Below are 22,823 nucleotides of genomic sequence, written 5' to 3' on the forward strand. Positions count from 1 at the left end.
TGGTATACCACATCGTTTCAATTTACTCTATTCCTTGCACACCTCTCACCCTCCTGTATGTTCAGGAACTAATTGCTCAAAATTTTTATCACTCCATCCCTCCACCTCCAACTTGGTCTCTCGCTTCTTGTTCCCTCCACTTCTGACATCAAACCACCTCACACCACATATTGTACCCATTTTATCGACCAACCACTAAGGGTGGATGAACAGCTGGGTTGACAGTGGACCAACTTGCACAACCAGGATTTGAACCTATGTGCTTGAACCTGGGCAGCCTGTGAATGCATCATAGTCAGGAATTCTAATTGGTACACCACAGTGGTTGATATATAATTGTTTGTCTTTAGAGGCACTTTCCCATCTATAAAAGTTCAGGCTTCGTCAGTGATGGATTGTGTACAATATTATTAAAGGATAACTCTTGGATCTCAGTTTTGAGTTTTACTGTCATATGAGGCATTATCCATGATAAGAAGACTTATCTTCAATATTAGGCAAGAGCTATTCAGAGTTAGGCTGGAACTATGTGTAGACACATTAGGTATAAGGAATCTGCAAGAACATTATGTAGGGGGCTTTGAAAACACTGCACTAGAGTTGCCCTTTGCTAATGGCCTGTTGAGGGTAAGGAACTAAAGGTTAAGAAGCAGCACTGGACTTCCCCAGCTATGAAGACTTCTTTGTCAAGGCCACCCCCTTGAGGGAGTTCCTGGAGGGAATGGGCATCAGAGATACAAAGATATTGACTGATAGATGGCTGTTCTTCAAAACATTTTAAATCTCTCATGGTCCATGAAGTTATGGTAGTCACCTCCTTTGCTATTTGTACACCCAAAAATGAGGAATGCCCTGCACAGCTCTAGCATGTAAAATAATTTTATGAGAACCTTTCTTGGTCTTTGTTTTGGGTCCAACTTTATCATCATGCACAGTCCAGCATTGTTCCACTCTTTCATTTTGGTTTACTTAGGTTTCATCCAAAAAACCTCTGGCCATGAGTTGGTAGAGCTACTTTTTTTTTTTCAATTAACCTGTGGTACTTTTTCCTCACCAACACTATGTCATCCCTCTCCATTAAAATTGCCCTATGCCCTACCACGTGACATTTTCTGATGTTCCCAAACAAATTTCTACGGAGTCACCCTCCCTCCTTCAAAATTAATTGGATATTCCTTCACTTTCTTGATGAATGAATCTAAGGTCCAGAACTACTCCTTTCTTATAGAGTGATAGATTTTCTTTCTTAGTACATTCCTTGTCTAAACTATCCAGCTTACTCAGTAAGCAAACATTTATGATGTGTGCTATTTATGATATAGGGTGGGGTTCGCATTCAGACACGTGTCACTTTACTCTCTGCATCGGGCTTAATGACATATGTGTGGCCTTGACAGTTTTCTGGGGTGACCTTGGTGCTTGAATCGAATCCCTACTGTAGACTGAAGTATCGACATACATTTACGATGACATTGCAAGTCTAACTCTGTATTTGTTTCCATCGATTATGCACGCCTCCAGCACATGACGACGAGAATAGCAGTATTCTGAAAATCAAACAATTTCACATAGTCATCTGCTACTCACTGACATTAAAACATGTAAAAAAACTGTACCAACATAGTGAAAAGGTCTTTCATTTGAGTTCTTTGTCAGCTAATCAACACAATTAAGCAATTCAACAAACCTTATATGAGATGGAAGTAGCCCACAGGTCAGACACACCACAGATCAGTTTTCCCCATCTATTTTTATTGCCTGTGGTTCAGCTCTGGACAAATCCTTTGAATGATTCTAGGTGGAGCAAAGAATCAGGGAGAAATAATATTGATCATTAACACCCTGTGACTATCTTGACATTGAGTATCATTCATTTCTTAATAAAACTGTTTAATCTATTTAATTTTTGTAAAGTGCAAACATATTCCTTATGCTAATTTTCACTTCTTTGCCTTAAGAAATAATTCCAGATGAAAACTAGCTGTTCATACAGTAATCAATATTCGTATATACAGAATATAAAGTAAAATCACAGAGCTGCTGATTTACAAAGTTCCCCAATGTTGCATCACCCGATCAGCAGCTTTCTTCACAACATCTCTAGGCTCCAGATGTCCGAGTTAGGTGAACAGGGCGTAGTATGGTTGGAAATTTGTCGAGTACAAATGGCTGACCAACCATTCTGGGTAATCTGAACATTCAGGTGAAAGTCACATGTCAATGAATAAAACAGAAATATAGGTTAAAAAATGAAAAGAAAAATTCTTTCAATTGTCAAGAAATAATTGGGTTCAAATATAAAACATTTATTAACAATGATTTATTTAACACTATCTACAGCTTCACTGTATAAGCTTTTGACTCATACACTGTTATACAGATTAACAAAAGTTTTAAAAAAGAACCAAACTGAGGAAAAGCAGTGCCATCATAAGCATGATTTCTTCCTCAATAACTGAAAACCCAGGCATTCTAAATGTAGCAGGATATTAAGGACCTTTTACCTACTGTTATTCATGAAGCTCACACCTTGGTTTTAGTCCCAGTTTATGCAGACTTAATGAACTGAGGAATTTATGTTGTTGTTGATCCATGTGGTAACAGGTAAGGATTGTCTGGATTGGTAAACTACAAGTCCAGAGTTGCATTGACTTTCTCTGTACATCCTGTGGCTTCATCCACAGTACGATAACTCTCTCAAAATGTTCATACACATTCAGCATATAAACCTTTTTGCCTTCTCCATATTTTCATATGCATATCATGTATGATTGATTGCAAATCATCAACAGTTCAGTTTAAATGCATACACTATTGTTTATACTCATATACCAAACCAGAACTGTTTTGCTCATATGTCTTGCAATGAGTCACATGTACCTACTACCACTCATCCCTCCTGATGCCATCCCCCCTTCTTCTTGCCAATCCATTCATTACCTTTTTGTTTAAACTTAATTTCTTATGATTTATCTATATGTAGGTATTTCTGTATTATTCATCCTCACTTTCTTGCAGACAAATTAATAAATTCAGTACTACATATATAATTTACATATAATTACTACATTTTCAACACATGATATCATGAAGAATTATCTATATACCATAAATATTCATAGAGAATAAATTCAAGATGGGCCATTCTTCATCTGTTTCCTGGTGCTACCTCGCTGATGTGGGAAACAGTGATCAAGTGCAATAAAATATGTAAATAAATTCAAGATAAAATATTCAGGACCATTTTGATATAAATCTGTACTTCTACTTTCAATACAACATACTCTCTCACAAAATTAATAAACATTTCTTACTCAAGAAGTAAGTGGATAGGTGAGCCTGTGACAAGCTGGGCCTTGAGCAGGCAGGCAGCAAGTATAACTCAGGATCATGAGAGAGTTTAAGATCCATTATGAGAGAGAACAGCACCATGCATATGTGCTTCACTAGTACATTGCCCCAATAGTGACAATATATGTATTCCTATAAATCATTATTGTTTACAGTCAGAAGTAATCAAACGAGGCATCACCAAAGTATTCAGTGGCAACAAGCTCCAAACATATCAGCCTACAGACAAGACAGATAACAAAATTCTCTATGTCAGACAATTTCCTCAAAAACATTACATTCTATCTAGAACACCAACATAAATAATGCATCATAAAAAAGTGCTTAACTTCTTTTGTCTATCATCCAACAATGCTCTCTCCTTCACAAATGGTGGGTCACATCAACGAAGTCTCACAAAGCATCACAAAACATCTTAACTTGTTTTATGGATGGCTGATCCAATGGAGTTTCCCAAAAGAGCTAGAACACTTCAGGGTATTCATCCTGCTCACTATACTCAATTTCTGGATAAAATGTATATTTCTTTTCACTCTCATACTCACCTAAAGAATACTTTCACCTCACACAAGTATTTAAAATGAAAAACTGTGTGTACTCTATGGCTGAATAGACAGACCAAAAGATGTTAGTTTTTACACTTAGTCATCTGAGTTATAACCTCTACAAAGAATACACATTTTAACCTAATAATTTTACTACTCAAGTAATGCTCTCTTCTACCACACAGGAAAAAGCTATTGCACATTACTTCTTTTGGATGTACAATTATGCCAACGATTTATAACTTCAGCACCAAAACAATCTATTGGACCTTCCTGCCTACCACCTGAGAAACAGAAAAGTCAATACATGCCACCTGGAACCTAAGGCAGCTGTAAATACCCTGGCAATAAATATACTTCAACAACACATCAAAATCATAATATTGAATTTTTTATCAATATTTAAATTTTTTCTGATGAAACAACTGACCTTTAACAACCCTTGTTAAGACTAGATTATTTACATTCAAGAAAGTCATTCAAATCAATTATATTCATAGGCATTAAAGTGGTTGTACAAAAGAATGAAAACATTTCTGAGCCTAATCAATATTGCATGATACTGAACAGCTGATATGATATTTTTTCATGGAAAGATCTTCCATGCAACTGTCCAATTTCTTGCACTATACAAGCTCAAGCTGTACAGTGGAATGTCAACTATATCTAACAAAACAACAACAAACATAACTATACAGTGCTATTATATTACAGTGCATTAACTGCGCTACGTATACAAAACTAGAGGCTTCATACAAAATAATATTTAAATGCTTTATGAACTACAACATTTGACTACATTCTACACAGGACAGGGACTGTCTGCGTAGCTGCGAATCTCATCACAGCCTGCCTCTTACACTGAGGAACTTCTATGAGGCATTGGTACATTTAGTTATGAATATACGAGGTAATTATTTTTGAGCCAGTTTAACTTTCTAACCAAATGAACTTGTCATCCATTCTTCTTTAGATGGTTAAAAACATTAAATATATACTCTTAATAGGCTTTGTGCAAAATGCAATGTCACAACTTTCACCTACTTGCTGGTTCTTCTTCCTCTTCACTTTTTACATCAGCTTCAATAACCTTCAAACTCTCTTCCTCTTCACTCCTGACATCACTCTCTTCACTTGCTATCTCCCTTTCCTCACATTTATTTATACTGTGCGTCTCACCTTCCTCACTCTTGATATCACTTTCCTCACTTTTTGTGTCATTCTCACTTTTTGTATCACTTTCCACTTTCTTGTCTTTACCATGAGCAGCCTCTGCTATACTCTTTTCTTTCAATGCTTTTGCATGACCTTTCTCCAATTCAGCACGGACACGTTCAATTTCTTCTGAGGTGATCTGAACATAGAGGATACCATTGATTATATTGAGAAGCTCTAAGACACTAGTCATAGATGGTGGTTGAATCTGTATAGGAGGAAGGCCAAGAGTACTACGACCATTGAATGCTTCACTAATTTTCTTTGCCATAACTACTGCTTGCTGGGTCAAGTGACGCAGACACTCATCAGCTTCCTTTGTCTTCTCATGCTCTGGTCCAAGCTGAGTCTTGTATATTGTGAAGGTCTCCTTTTCATTCTTGAGAGCTCCTCTGAAATCACCCATACAACTCTGTGTTCTGGCAACAAGGTGGTAACTGAGAGCAACTTTTAAGCTTTTATCACCAAAGAATTTAATATGGAGCTCTAGGGCTTTTTCAAGAAACTGAAGAGAGAGACTATACTGGCCAACAGCATGGAGAATCAAGCCAATATTAGAATCTATCAAAGCCATTTCAGGGTGAACTTCACCATGGATCAACAAGAGTAAGTAACGAGCACGGTATAAAAGCTTCAAGGATACACTTACTTGTTGGTTGGCAAAGCAATAGAGTGCCAAGTGTGTGTATTCTGTTACAGTATATGGATGATCTATACCATTTACCCTTTCACTCATTAGTACTGCTTTCTGCTGGAAAGACATGGCCTCAACATAATCACCCATTATATAATTCAAGCGAGCCAACATACGAAGGCACTGTGCAATTTCTGGATGCATAGCTCCATAGACATTGTTCAGAAGGTTCAAAGCTTCACTGATTAGATCATAACCATCTTTTAAAAATCCTTGTTGTGTCTTGGTCTGACCAGCTGTGTATAAGCTGAAGGCATCAGTAGCCCGTGGATTGATGTGCTTTACAATAGGAAACAGATTGATGATATCTTGCTCATGGAAAGTCTCCTGAGACTTACTGTCAAAGTTGTAATCACGAAGAAGTATCTGGACTCCACACTTCATGCAAAAGGCTCTTAAAAGAGAAATTTTCTGCACTTTATACTTTTGAACAGTGCTATCTATAGTCTCCATTTCCAAAGTCCAGCCATAATATCCTTTAAGGTCTGATTTAATACGGGCCCAGAGAGATTTTGGTGAGAATCCCACCCACTGTGAGAGGCTATTGTTGTTGAAGGGGTGTTTCTTCCTTTTCTTTTTAGAAAGCAGTTCATCATTTTTACTGGAAGCATGGGGACTGATACATGAAGAGAGATAACAGTTAAGGAAGTGAGCAACAGCAGACGATAAGCAAATAGTTTCGACACATTGAAGATAACTTGTGAATATGTGCTTGACAGATCGTGCAATAAGCTCCTCTACAGCTATGGTATATATGTAATCTAATTCTGGGACTTTAGCTAAAAGATTAGCAACTTTTCCCAGGTAACGAATGTTAACTCCATGTGTATGCAGGGCCTCACAAAGAGTGGTGCCATCAGTTGGTGCAGCAGCATGATCTGTTAGATCATGTACCAGGCTAGGCAACTGCACACTTACTAAAAACCCAGCAGCATCGCAAATAAGTTGTCGCTCCTTTTTCAGCTGCTCACCTTGAGGATCAATATGGATAATTCCTGGGGAGAATGCATCTAAATTAAACCTTATATCAAAGTCAGCCTCCTTTAAAGACCCTACAGCGGCAGAAGCCTTTTTGATAATATCCTTGGTATTTTCTTCAACCTGTTTCTCCGCAGCAATACTTTCTGTCACATTTTCAACAATTTTCTTTGCTTCTTCAGCCTCAATATCCTTGTTATCTTTTTCTTTCTCCTTTTCACTTTCTTCATTTTCCTTTTCTTTTTCACTTTCTTCTTTTTCTTTGACTGCAGCAAGCTTGCTGGCCTCTTGTTTTTTACCACCAAGTTGTTGAAGGTGAAGTGCAGCGAACTTTAAGAACATCATGTAGCGATTATCCACAAAGGCATCAACTAGTTCTTGTCTCAGTGTTGCTAACTTATGCTTGTGAGCAATAGGGAAACCCATTTCCCGTGAAGCAGCATTCAATTTAATATCTGCTGATTTCAAGAAATTAACATCAGGGGGGAAAGTGCGCAAGAGATCAAGGATGTAGTGACGGCCATCATTACCAATTATTCCTTTACATTCAACTGATGAACACAATTCAATCTCTTCATTCTTCTCATTCAGGACTTTGTGAGGAAGAATCTTTAATTGCTGACCAGCTTTCTGAAGCAAGTCCAGATATTTTGGATGGGTAACCACAGTTTTACCAAAATCAATTGAACCATATACAACAGACTGTTCCTGTTCACGTTCCAAAATGCCAGGGATGATGGATTGGGCTGTTACACGGTAGCCACGATAATCTACAACCACAGTGCCCAAGGTGTAGAGGCCTTCTAAGTCAGCTGCACTGTAGACACGTACACCTTGTAAGTCATTACGAGGTGCCACATGAGCCGCTGCATCCCCACCAACTTCTTTGTAATGATCCCGCACATCAAAGCCAAGACTAAAGAAAATATTATTCCATATGAACATCTGCATTTTGGGGTCTTCCCCTGGGTTGATTGCCATCACATTGCCATCAATAACAGCCATGGCACCCCTTGTTGCTGCTGCAACAAAGTCACTATGAACCTTGAAGATGGCACGTTCCCTCAGAAGACGTTCTGGTAGGGTGCGACGAGCAAGTTCCCTTGTTGTTTGCAACTCTTCATTCCAGTCTCTTGTCTGACCAGGGATGTGCTCCTCATATCCCAATTTGCTGCTGAAGGCATCTTCAGCACGTAGAGCATCGATAACATGATCCATGGTAGGAGATGCCCACGAGTACACTTGGTAGGGTGTGGCCACTCGCTCAAATGGATGTCGAGAAGTACGTTTCTTTTGCAAATTTGAGAAGTTACGTTTGAATGCATTAGACAGCAAGTTGAGAAGGTCAATAAGTGAATGGCACAGATAGCAGGGGTTTGCTGGTTTGGGATTGAACTCCTCCTCTGTTGATCTGAAATGAGCAAAGAAAATATCCTTAAATCAACTGAGAAAAACATGATTATCAGTGATGATGTACATTCATAATATGACTGTCACATTTACATTCTGGTTGATAAAAAGTACTTTGCAACAACTATAACACAAGAAAGCTTTCACAGCTAAAAATTAAATACTCCAAGGTCCAAGCTCTTCATCACATTCCAGGGAATGACTGATTAACTAGAAAAGAATATTCATGAATAATTTCTATTTCATGGATAACCGGATTCTTCACTCAAATATTTTTTTGTAAAGATGAAACCTAATTAAGTCTTTAAATGAAAGGCAGAAATTCTACTAGGCCTGAAATGTACAGCTAGTTTCTTTTATCATAAATGTCTGCCATTTCCCACATTAGCGAGGCAGCACCAGGACTAGATAAAGAAATGGTCTGTATCACTCAATTCCACGCTCTAGCTGTCATGCATAATGCAACAAAACCAGAGCCCTTCATCCACAACCAGCTACCACAGACCTTTTCATGCCCTGGTTCAGCCAACTAACAGCATGTCATCCCCTGTATACAATACCATTTCAATTCACTCTATGCCTTACACCCCCCTGCATGTTAAGGCCTCAAACCTTCAAATCAACTTTCTCTACATCCTTCTGCCTCCAATTCTGATGTGTATACCCTCTTAGTCATCTCCTCGCTCATCTTCTCTAAATATCCAAATCATTTCAGCAAACACATTTCAGCTCTCATACATACTCCTCTTACTATCACACCTCTCTCTTACTGTAACATTCCTTATTCAACCAAATCTCCTCAGACCCCATATCATCCTCAAACATTTACCTTATTCAACCAAATCTCCTCAGACCCCATATCATCCTCAAACATTTAATTTCCAACACATCCACCCTCTTCACATTTTTACCAAATGCCCACACTAGTATCCCATACATCACTGATTACATAATTAGAGCATCACACATACGATGTTTACCCTTAAAGATGGTAACCTCTCTTTCCATACATTCCCCAATGCATCCAAGACCTTCACCCCCTTACCCTTCCCATGGCTCACTTTAGCTTCCATGGCTCCTTTTAAAACCTCAATTCAGCCTAACACCACTTCCCAATTTGTCCACTTCATTAAGGTTTCCATTTGTACTCTTCTTTTATCTCACACTATTAAGGTACTTCTGAAACATTTTCTGATTCTCCCTAAAGTTTTCTGATATTTGCTCATCCTAACTCTCATTTGCACCAATTTTCAGCCCCTGTACCTTCCTACTGACCACCTGCTGTTTTGTTTTGTACATCTCACAATCAGTTGCACTTCTTTCCTGCAAATAATGCACATACACCTCTCTTTTCTCCTTCACAAGCCATTTAACTTGATCCCACCACTTATAAATCATTATCACCCGTACATCTCCCACATACTGAATGCCACACACTTCTTTCATACAAGCAGTGGTTTCCTAAAAACCTCCCATTCCTTACCCACTCCCCTAACTTCATTTAATCTCACCATTAGCCATTGTTCAAACAATCTCTCCTAGTATGTTTTCTCTGAAGCCTCTTTTCCAAGCTAACTCTTTCACAATCTTCTTCCCATTCATATCATTCCCTCTTTTATAAAATCCTCTGCAAACCTCCACCAAGTAATAATCAGACACTCCATCAGCTGCCCCTCTCAACACAGTCACATCCAAGAGTCTTTTTTGTGCATTTGTGCACCTATCAATTAGTGTACAACCCAATAATACCACATTTCCATCTTTCCTACCCATCCATGTATTCTCATTTATACATGCGTGTCATACAATGTGACTAAGTGGGACAGGAGCAGGAGGCTGGAACCACTTGCCACTCTTCTTGTATTTCAATATGCTCAAAATGGAAATGAAGGATCCAAATGAAGAGTGTTCATCCTCCTTACAGGCTAAGGCTAAGGTGTCTAAGTGTGTGTGGATGTAACCCAGATGATACGAAAGGAGAGACAGGTAGGATGTTTGCGGAAATGAACTGGGACGTTCTAGCTCAGACTGAAACACAGCCGGAGGATAAAAGTGAGGATGCTTTGAAAAAGTCTTTGGAGGTAAAGTCATGGGTTGTTGGGAGGGCAAGCAAAAGAAAGGGCAACACTGCTGATAGTTGAGGGAAAGTGTGAAAGAGTATAAGGAAGTAAGCTCCTGATGATGTCAGTAAAAAGAAAAGATGGTTACAAGACATAGGTGATTATTCTTGCTAATGCACCTAGCCATGAGAAGGATTAAAAGAGGCAAGTGTCTGAGGAAGAGCTGAGTGAGTGTGTCAGCAATTCTGAAGCTAGAGATCAGGTGCTAGTCATGGATGATTTAAAAGCAATTGAGTACTGTGGCAAATGAGGGTGTACCCAAGAGACACGGCTGTATTCAGTAAGGTGAATAGGAATGCTGAATAGCTCGTGGAGTTGCATGCTGAAAGAGAACTGGCAACTACGAAAACTTGGTTCAAGGAGGAACATACATAAGTATTATTTATATTCTTTATTATACTTTGTTGCTGTCTCCTGCATTAGCGAGGTAGCGCAAGGAAAGAGACGAAAGAATGGCCTAACCCACCCACATACACATATTATACATACACACCCACACATGCACATATACATACCTATACATTCCAATGCATACATACATATACATACACAGACAAATATATATACACAAATGTACATATTCATACTTGCTGCCCTCAGCCATTCCCATCGCCACCCCACCACACATGAAATGGTACCCCCCTCCCCCTGCACGCGTGCGAGGTTGCGTTAGGTAAAGACAACAAAGGCCACATTCGTTCACACTCAGTCTCTAGCTGTCATGTGTAATGCATCAAAACCATAGCTCCCTTTCCAAGTCTAGGCCCCACAAAACATTCCATGGTTTACCCCTGACACTTTACATGCCCTGGTTCAATCCATTGACTGCATGTCCACCCCAGTATACCACATCATTCCAATTCACTCTATTCCTTGCACGCCTTTCACCCTCCTGCATGTTCAGGCCCCGATCATGCAAAATCTTTTTCACTCCATCCCTCCACCTTAAATTTGGTCTCCCACTTCTCCTTGCTCCCTCCACCTCTGACACACATATCCTCTTGGTCAATCTTTCTTCACTCATTCTCTCCATGCGACCAAACCATTTCAATACAACCTCTTCTGCTCTCTCAACCACACTCTTTTTATTACCACATATCTCTCTTACCCTTTCATTACTTACTCGATCAAATCACTTCACACCACATATTGTCCTCAAACATCTCATTTCCAACACATCCACCCTCCTTTGCACAACCCTATCTATAGCCCACACCTCGCAACCATATAACATTGTTGGAACCACTATTCCTTCAAACATACCCATTTTTGTTTTCCGAGATAATGTTCTCACTTTCCACACATTCTTCAATGCTCCCAGAACCTTCGCCCCCTCCCCCACCCTGTGACTCACTTCCGCTTCTATGGTTCCATCCGCTGTTAAATCCACTCATAGATATCTAAAACACTTCACTTCCTCCAGTTTTTCTCCATTCAAACTTACCTCCCGACTGACTTGTCCCTGAACCCTACTGTACCTAATGACCTTGCTCTTATTCACATTTACTCTCAACTTTCTTCTTTCACACAGTCACCAGCTTCTGCAGTTTCTCACCTGAATCAGCTACCAGTGCTGTAACATCAGCAAACAACAACTGACTCATTTCCCAAGCCCTCTCATCCACAACAGACTGCATACTTGCCCCTCTCTCCAAAACAACCCCATCCATAAACAAATTAAACAACCAAAGAGACATCACACACCCCTGCCGCAAACCGACATTCACTAAGAACCAATCACTTTTCTCTCTTCCTACTCGTACACATGCCTTACATCCTCAATAAAAATTTTTCACTGCTTCTAGCAACTTGCCTCCCACATTAAATACTCTTAATACCTTCTACAGAGCATCTCTATCAACTCTCTCATATGCCTTCTCCAGATCCATAAATACTACATACAAATCCATTTGTTTTTCTAAGTATTTCTCACATACATTCTTCAAAGCAAACACCTGATCTACACATCCTCTACCACTTCTGAAATCACACTGTTCTTCCCCAATCTGATGCTCTGTACATGCCTTCACCCTCTCAATCAATACCCTCCCATATAATTTCCCAGGAATACTCAACAAACTTATACCTCTCTAATTTGAACACTCATCTTTATCCCCTTTGCCTTTGTACAATGGCACTATGCATGCATTCCACCAATCCTCGGGTACTTCACCATGAGCCATACATACATTGAATACCCCGATCAACCAATCAACACAGTCACCCTCTGTTTTAATACATTCCACTGCAATAGCATCCAAACCTGCTACCTTGCTGGCTTTCATCTTCTGCAAAGCTTTCACTACCTCTTCTCTATTTACCAAATCATTCTCCCTGATCCTCTCACTTCACACACCACCTCGACCAAAACACCCTATATCTGCCACTCTATCAGCTAACACATTCAACAAACCTTTACATTACTCACTCCATCTCCTCGCATCACCACTACTTGTTATTACCTCCCCATTAGCCCCCTTCACTGATGTTCCCATTTGTCCTCATGACTTACGCACTTTATTAACCTCCTTCTAAAACATTATTTCACTCTCCCTAAAATCTAACGATTCTCTCACCCCACCTCTCATTTCCCCCCTTTTTCAGCTCTTGCACCTTTCTCTTGACCTCCTGCCTCTTTCTTTTATACATCTACTCATTTGCACTATTTCCCTGCAAAAATTTTCCAAATGCCTCTCTCTTCTCTTTCACTAATAATCTTACTTCTTCATCCCACCACTCACTACCCTTTCTAATCTGCCCACCTCCCACATTTCTCATGTCACAAGCATCTTTTGCAAAAGCCATCACTGCTTCCCTACATACATCCCATTCCTCCCCCACTCCCCTTACCTCCTTTGCTCTCACCTTTTTCCATTCTGCACTCAGTCTCTCCTTTTACTTCCTCACACAAGTCTCCTTCCCAAGCTCACTTACTCTCACCACTCTCTTTCACCCCAGCATTTTCTCTTCTTTTCTGAAAACCTCTACAAATCCTTACCTTCGCCTCCACAAGATAATGATCAGACATCCCTCTAGTGGCACCTCTCAGCACACTATCATCCAAAAGTCTCTCTTTCAAGCACCTATCAATAAACACGTAATCCAATTATGCTCTCCGGCCATCTCTCCTACTTACAGATGTATACTTATGTACATCTCTCTTTTCAAACCAGGTATTCCCAATCACCAGTCCTTTTTCAGCACACAAATCTACAACCTCTTCACCATTTCCATTTACAGCACTGAACACCCTATGTACACCAATTATTCCCTCAACTGCCACATTACTCACCTTTGCATTCAAATCACCCATCACTATAACCCGGTCTCGTGCATCAAAACCATTAACACACTCACTCAGTTGCTTCCAAAACACTTGCCTCTCATGATCTTTCTTCTCATGCCCAGGTGCATAGGCACCAATAATCACCCATCTCTCTCCATCCACTTTCAGTTTTACCTGTATCAATCTAGAGTTTACTTTCTTACACTCTATCACATACTCCTACAACTCCTGTTTCAGGGGTAGTGCTACTCCTTCCCTTGCTCTTGTCCTCTCACCAACCCCTGACTTTACTCCCAAAACACTCCCAAACCACTCTTCCCCTTTACCCTTGAGCTTTGTTTCACTCAGGGCCAAAACATCCAGGTTCCTTTCCTCAAACATACTACCTGTCTCTCCTTTTTTCTCATCTTGGTTACATCCACACACATTTAGACACCCCAATCTGAGCCTTCAAGAAGGATGAGCACTCCCCACATGACTCCTTCTGTTTACCCTTTTTTGAAAGTTTAAGTACAAAGAGGGGAGGGTTTCTAGCCCCCTGCTCCTGTTCCCTTTAGTCACCTTCTATGACAAGCAGGGAATGCGTGGGAAGTATTCTTTCTTCTCCATCCCACATAAGTACATGTGGTTGAATAAGAAAGATGGTAAATAAGGCACACTGGATTACGTACTATTTGATAGGTGTATAGTAAGAGACCCTTGGATGTGAAAGAGCTGAAAGGGGCAGCTGCTAAGATGTCTAACTAACACCTGGTGGTGGTAAAAAAGAAGATTTGAAATGGTTTCCAGAAAAGAGAAAATGGTGAGAGGTGACAAAATTAAGTGAGCTTAGAAAATAGACATATGTAGTGAAATACAAAAAGATTGGGTTTAGAATGGCAAGAGGTGAGAGTTAAAGAAGCAAAGGGAGTGGGTGAGGAATAGGAGATATTTAGAGAAGCAGTGCTGGCATATGCAAGAGATGTGGCATGTGGGAGGTGGGGAGGCGATAAGTGCAGAGTGGTGGGATGATGATGTAAAGTTGCAAGTGAATGAGAAAAGGGAGATATATGGGTGGTACTTACAAGGAAAGAGTACAAATGATGAGAGATGAAGGTGCAGGGGTTGAAAAAGAAGGCAAATGAGAGTTAGGATGAGTGATTACCAGGAAACTTCAGAAAGAATAAAAAGAGGTTTTGGAATGAGTTAATAGTGTAATAAAATCAAGAGAGCAAATGAAAACATCAGAAAGGGGCAAATAGGAAAGTGGTAACATATTGTGAGGAGATGAGGACGAGAAGGATAGATTATCCTGAACGGCTATTGAAGTGTCTGAATACAGATAGGAAGATGTAGGGTGTTTGGGTCAGGGAGGTATGTGAAGTAAAGGAGTCTTGAAGAGATTTGGTGAAAAGAGAAGGAGAGTTGAAAGCTGCTGAAGATGAAATGGTTCAAGGCAGCTGGAGTAGATGGTACTGTAGCTGAATTTCTTAACGAAGAGGGTAAATGTGTTGTTCTCTGGTTAGCTAGGATTTTCAATGTATGACATGCCTGAAGACTGGCAGAATGCATGTGCAATGCTACTATATAAAGGCAAGGGGGAGAAAGGCAAATCTTCAAACTATAAGAGGATGCTTCTTGAGTCGACCTGGTAAGTTGTGCAGAGCAATGGTGACTGAGAGGATGAAAACATGTACAGAGCTACATAGCGGGGAGAAACAATGTGGTTTCAAGAGTAGAAGAGGATGTATGAATTGAGTGCTTCCTTTTAAGAATGTGTGTGAAAATACTGGATCTGGGGGTAAATAGGGTTGATAAAGATACCCTTAGGAAGGTCCTACAAATGTATGGTGTTGGGGGGAAAGCTACAAGAAGCAATGAGATGTTTCTATCAAGAATATAGGTGTGTGTATGAGGAGGAAGAAAGGAGAATGAATGGTTCCAAGTGAAGGTCAATCTAATGTAGGGGTGTGTGATATCATCATGGCTATTTAACTTGCTTATGGATGATGAGGGAGGAAAATGCAAGGGTCTTGAAAGTGGGGCGAATATACAGCTTGTACAGGGTAAGGGAGTCACGGAAATGAGTCAGTTGTTTACTGATGACACAGCAGTGGTGGCAGATTCTAATGAAAATCTGCAGAAGTTGGTGACTGAGTCTGGGCCTGTGTGTGTAAAAGGAGGAAGTTGAAAGTAAATGTCAATAAGAGCAAGGTTATTGGGTTTAGCAGGGCAGTGGGACAGGTTATTGGGTTGTGAGTTTGAGTTGACAAAATCTGGAAGCAAAGTGTTTGATGCTTGGAAATGGATCTGGCAGCAAAATGAACTATGAAAGTGGAAGTGACTCATAGGATGGATAAAGAGGTGAAGTTTGTGAAAACATTGAGCAATGTGTGGAAAGGATGTTTTCTGAGAGGGTAAAAATGGGTATGTATGGAGATATAGCAGTCCCAATGATGTATGGACACAAGGCATGGGCTACAGTTGAGGATGTGCACAGGAAGGGTGGATATCTTGATAGTGAAATGTTTGGACAATATGTGGTGTGAGGGGATTTGACTGAGTAATTAGTAACATGGTAAAAGAGAGATGTGGTAATAGGAAAAGTGTGGTTGAAAGATCAAGAGTGTGAGCCGAAATGTTCTCAATATACGGAAAGAATAGGTGAAGAGATGTTAACAAAGAAGATGTTAACAAAGATGTATGGAAGAGAAATTAAGAAAGAGGAGACCAAACTAGAGACTTAAGGAGGGAGTGAAAAAGGTCTCAAGTGGTTGAGGCCTGAACAAATAGCAGGGTGAAATATGTCTTTGGAACAGAGAGAACTGAAACAGCGTGGTATACTGGGGGGTGATGTCCTAACAATGGATTGAACCAGGGAAAATGAAGTGGCCAGGGAAAACCATGGAAGTCTATGAAGCCTATTTGTTTGTCGGGAATATGGTTCTAAAGCACTGCACAAGTCAACCTGAGAAAGGATGTGAACAACTGTGGGCTTTTTTCTTCATCTGTTCTAGGCACTTCCTTGATGCCACAGGAAATGGCAGACACGCATAGAAAAACAAATTAGAACCTACTTAGAACAAGGTACAAAAATATAAGAAATCTACATTTTAATGTTTTGAACCTATATTGATCATAAGTGCCCATGACACATTGCAATTCCAATTTTTTGCCACTTTTCAATTATTTTTCTGAATATGTAAACAATAAGTCCTTATGTACAGTATAAACATTTCTATTTATCTATCTATCATACTTAGTCACTGTCTCCCGCATTAGCCAGGTAGCACAAGGAAACAGATGAATGAACAGCCCAACCTACCCACATACACATGTATACACATAAACACCCACACACACACAAATATATACCTATATATATCAATGTATACATACATATACATACACAGACATACACATATATACATTCCCATCGCCACCCCGCCACACATGAAATGCCACCCCCCTTCCCCATAGGCGCACACAAGTGCAAGGTAGCGCTAGGAAAAGACAAAAAACGCTACATTCGTCCACACTCAATCTCTAGCTGTCATGTATAATGCACCGAAACCACAGCTCCTTTTCCACATCCAGGCCCCACAAAACTTTCCATGGTTTACCCTAGATGCTTCACATCCCTGGTTCAATCCACTGACAGCATGTCCACCCTGGTATACCACATCGTTCCAATTCACTCTATTCCTTGCACACCTTTCACCCTCCTGTATGTTCAGGCCCCAATCACTCAAAATCTTTTTCACTCCATCCTTCCACCTCTAATTTGGTCTCCCACTTCTCCTCAGTCCCTCCACTTCTAACACACATATCCTCTTTGTCAATCTTTCTCCACTCATTCTTTCCATGTGACCAAACCATTTCAATACAGCCTCTTTTCCTCTCAACCACACTCTTATCATTACCACACATCTCTCTTACCCTTTCATTACTTACTCGATCAAACCAACTGACACCAAATACTGTCCTCAAACATTTCATTTCCAACACATCCACCCTCCTCTGCACAACCCTATCTATAGCCCATGCCTCACAACCATATAACATTGTTGGAACCACTATTCCTTCAAACATACCCATTTTTGCTCTTTGAGATAATGTTCTTGCCTTACACATGTTCCTCTAAGCTCCCAGAACCTTTGCCCCCCTTCCCCACCCTGTGACTCACTTCCGCTTCCATGGTTCCATCTGCTGTTAAATCCATTCCCAGATATCTAAAACACTTCACTTCCTCCAGTCTTTCTCCATTCAAACTTACCTTCCAGTTAACTTGTCCCTCAACCCTCCTGAACCTAATAACCTTGCTCTCATTCACATTCACTCTCAGCTTTCTTCTTTCAAACATTTTACCAAACTCAGTCGCTAACTTCTGCAGTTTCTCACCCGAATCAGCCACCAGCGCTGTATCATCAGCGAACAACTGACTCACTTCCCAGGCCCTCTCATCCAGAACAGACTGCATACTTGCCCCTCTCTCCAAATTACTTGCATTCACCTCCCCATCAACCCCATCCATTAACAAATTAAACAGCCATGGAGAGATCACACACCCCTGCCGCAAACCGACATTCACTAGGAACCAATCCCTTTCCTCTCTTCCTACTCGTACACATGCCTTACATCCTTGATAAAATCTTTTTACCGCCTCTAGCAACTTACCTCCCACACCATATACTCTTAATACCTTCCACAGAGCATCTCTATCAATTCTGTCATATGCCTTCTCTAGATCTATAAATGCTACATACATTTCCATATGTTGTTCTAAGTATTTCTCATGTACATTCTTCAAAGCAAACACCTGATCCACACATCCTCTACCACTTCTGAAACTACATTGCTCTTCAACAATTTGATGCTCTGTACATGCCTTTACCCTCTCAATCAGTACCCTTCCATATAAGTTCCCACGAATACTCAACAAACTTATACCTCTGTAATTTGAGCACTCACCTTTATCCCCTTTGCCTTTGTACAATGGCACTATGCATGCATTCTGCCAATCCTCAGGCACTTCACCATGAACCATACATACACTGAATATCCTCACCAACCAGTCAACAACCCACTCAACCCCTTATTTAATAAATTCCACTGCAATACCATCCAAACCCGCCACCTTGCCGGCTTTCATCTTCCATAAAGGTTTCAATACCTCTTCTCTGTTTACCAAACCGTTCTCCCTGACCCTCTCACTTCACACACCACCTCCACCAAAACACCCTTTTTTTTATCTTTTTTTTTTTTATTATACTTTGTCGCTGTCTCCTGCGTTTGTGAGGTAGCACAAGGAAACAGACGAAAGAAATGGCCCAACCCACCCCCCCCATACACATGTATATACATACGTCCACACACGCTAATATACACACCTACACAGCTTTCCATGGTTTACCCCAGACGCTTCACATGCCTTGATTCAATCCACTGACAGCACGTCAACCCCGGTATACCACATGGCTCCAATTCACTCTATTCCTTGCCCTCCTTTCACCCTCCTGCATGTTCAGGCCCCGATCACACAAAATCTTTTTCACTCCATCTTTCCACCTCCAATTTGGTCTCCCTCTTCTCCTCGTTCCCTCCACCTCCGACACATATATCCTCTTGGTCAATCTTTCCTCACTCATTCTCTCCATGTGCCCAAACCACTTCAAAACACCCTCTTCTGCTCTCTCAACCACGCTCTTTTTATTTCCACACATCTCTCTTACCCTTACGTTACTCACTCGATCAAACCACCTCACACCACACATTGTCCTCAAACATCTCATTTCCAGCACATCCATCCTCCTGCGCACAACTCTATCCATAGCCCACGCCTCGCAACCATACAACATTGTTAGAACCACTATTCCTTCAAACATACCCATTTTTGCTTTCCGAGATAATGTTCTCGACTTCCACACATTCTTCAAGGCCCCCAGAATTTTCGCCCCCTCCCCCACCCTATGATCCACTTCCGCTTCCATGGTTCCATCCGCTGCCAGATCCACTCCCAGATATCTAAAACACTTCACTTCCTCCAGCTTTTCTCCATTCAAACTCACCTCCCAATTGACTTGACCCTCAACCCTACTGTACCTAATAACCTTGCTCTTATTCACATTTACTCTTAACTTTCTTCTTCCACACACTTTACCAAACTCAGTCACCAGCTTCTGCAGTTTCTCACATGAATCAGCCACCAGCGCTGTATCATCAGCGAACAACAACTGACTCACTTCCCAAGCTCTCTCATCCCCAACAGACTTCATACTTGCCCCTCTTTCCAAAACTCTTGCATTTACCTCCCTAACAACACCATCCATAAACAAATTAAACAACCATGGAGACATTACACACCCCTGCCGCAAACCTACATTCACTGAGAACCAATCACTTTCCTCTCTTCCTACACGTACACATGCCTTACATCCTCGATAAAAACTTTTCACTGCTTCTAACAACTTTCCTCCCACACCATATATTCTTAATACCTTCCACAGAGAATCTCTATCAACTCTATCATATGCCTTCTCCAGATCCATAAATGCTACATACAAATCCATTTGCTTTTCTAAGTATTTCTCACATACATTCTTCAAAGCAAACACCTGATCCACACATCCTCTACCACTTCTGAAACCACACTGCTCTTCTCCAATCTGATGCTCTGTACATGCCTTCACCCTCTCAATCAATACCCTCCCATATAATTTACCAGGAATACTCAACAAACTTATACCTCTGTAATTTGAGCACTTACTCTTATCCCCTTTGCCTTTGTACAATGGCACTATGCACGCATTCTGCCAATCCTCAGGCACCTCACCATGAGTCATACATACATTAAATAACCTTACCAACCAGTCAACAATACAGTCACCCCCTTTTTTTTATAAATTCCACTGCAATACCATCCAAACCTGCTGCCTTGCCGGCTTTCATCTTCCGCAAAGCTTTCACTACCTCTTCTCTGTTTACCAAATCATTTTCCCTAACCCTCTCACTTTGCACACCACCTCGACCAAAACACCCTATATCTGCCACTCTATCATCAAACACATTCAACAAACCTTCAAAATACTCACTCCATCTCCTTCTCACATCACCACTACTTGTTATCACCTCCCCATTTGCGCCCTTCACTGAAGTTCCCATTTGCTCCCTTGTCTTATGCACTTTATTTACCTCCTTCCAGAACATCTTTTTATTCTCCCTAAAATTTAATGATACTCTCTCACCCCAACTCTCAGTTGCCCTCTTTTTCACCTCTTGCACCTTTCTCTTGATCTCTTGCCTCTTTAATAAATCTCCCAATCATTAGCACTACTTCTCTGCAAAAATCATCCAAATGCCTCTCTCTTCCCTTTCACTAACAATCTTACTTCTTCATCCCACCACTCATTACCCTTTCTAATCTGCCCACCTCCCACCTTTCTCATGCCACAGGAATCTTTTGTGCAAGCCATCACTGCTTCCCTAAATACATCCCATTCCTCCCCCACTCCCCTTACATCATTTGCTCTCACCTTTTTCCATTCTGCTCTCAATCTCTCCCAGTGCTTCCTCACACAAGTCTCCTTTCCAAGCTCACTTATTCTCACCACTCTCTTCACCCCAACATTCCCAGTTCTTTTCTGAAAACCTCTACAAATCTTCATCTTCGCCTCCACAAGATAATGATCAGACATCCCTCCAGTTGCCCCTCTCAGGACATTAACATCCAAACTCCTCTCTTTCATGCGCCCTGTCAATTAACACATTATCCAATAACGCTCTCTGGCCATCTCTCCTACTTACATACTTATGTATATCTCTCTTTTTAAAAAGGTATTCCCAATCAACAGTCCTTTTTCAACACACAAATCTACAAGCTCTTCACCATTTCCATTTACAACATTGAACACCCTATGTACACCAATTATACCCTCAACTGCCACATTACTCACATTTGCATTCAAATCACCCATCAGTATAACCCGGTCTTGCGCATCAAAGCTGCTAACACATTCTCTCAGCTGCTTCCAGCATAGGCACCAATAATCACCCATCTCTCTCTATCCACTTTCAGTTTTACCCATATCAATCTACAGTTTACTTTCTTACACTATCACATATTCCCACAACTCATGCTTCAAGAGTAGTGGTACTCCTTCCTTTGCTCTTGTCCTCAAACCAAACCCTGACTTTATTCCCAAGACATTCCCAAACCACTCTTCCCCTTTACCCTTGAGCTTCATTTCACTCAAGAGCCAAAACATCCAGGTTCCTTTCCTCAAACATACTACCTATTTCTCCTTTTTCTTCATCTTGGTTACATCCACACACCTCTAGACACCCCAATCTGAGCCTTTAAGGAAGATGAGCACTCCCCACATAACTCCTTCTTCTGTTTACCCTTTTACAAAGTTAAAATACAAGGAGGGGAGGGTTTCTAGCCCCCGTCCCCTTTAGTTGCCTTCTCCGACACATGGGGAATACGTGGGAAGTACTCTTTCTCCCCTATCCCCAGGGATAGTGGAGAAATATTTGTTTCATACTTTTTTTTTTTCTTTTTTGCTTTGTCGCTGTCTCCCGCATTTGCGAGGTAGCGCAAGGAAACAGACGAAAGAAATGGCCCAACCCGCCCCCATACACATGTATATACATACACGTCCACACACGCAAATATACATACCTACACAGCTTTCCATGGTTTACCCCAGACGCTTCACATGCCCTGATTCAATCCACTAACAGCACGTCAACCCCGGTATACCACATCTATCCAATTCACTCTATTCCTTGCCCTCCTTTCACCCTCCTGCATGTTCAGGCCCCGATCACACAAAATATTTTTCACTCCATCTTTCCACCTCCAATTTGGTCTCCCACTTCTCCTCGTTCCCTCCACCTCCGACACATATATCCTCTTGGTCAATCTTTCCTCACTCATTCTCTCCATGTGCCCAAACCATTTCAAAACACCCTCTTCTGCTCTCTCAACCACGTTCTTTTTATTTCCACACATCTCTCTTACCGTTACGTTACTTACTCGATCAAACCACCTCACACCACACATTGTCCTCAAACATCTCATTTCCAGCACATCCACCCTCCTGCGCACAACTCTATCCATAGCCCACGCCTCACAACCATACAACATTGGTGGAACCACTATTCCTTCAAACATATCCATTTTTGCTTTCCGAGATAATGTTCTCAACTTCCACACATTCACCATTTCCTGCGTCAGCGAGGTA

The 22,823-nt window shown here is 40.9% G+C and overlaps 1 protein-coding gene across 1 annotated transcript in view; it reads right to left on the bottom strand.

Moving 5' to 3' along the window:
- Positions 1–2,305: 2,305 nt before the first annotated feature.
- The window catches only part of clu (clustered mitochondria protein homolog), a 132,606-nt gene continuing 112,088 nt past the window's right edge, over positions 2,306–22,823 (bottom strand). Inside the window, exon 7 of the mRNA XM_071672221.1 lies at positions 2,306–8,194. Within this exon, the coding sequence (XP_071528322.1) occupies positions 4,933–8,194 (3,262 nt within the window). The 3' untranslated portion in view covers positions 2,306–4,932. The remainder of the gene's footprint in view (positions 8,195–22,823) is intronic.

The sequence above is a fragment of the Panulirus ornatus genome, chromosome 17 (genome assembly GCF_036320965.1).
Source record: "Panulirus ornatus isolate Po-2019 chromosome 17, ASM3632096v1, whole genome shotgun sequence".
In the NCBI taxonomy this organism is placed as follows: Eukaryota; Metazoa; Arthropoda; class Malacostraca; order Decapoda; family Palinuridae; genus Panulirus; species Panulirus ornatus.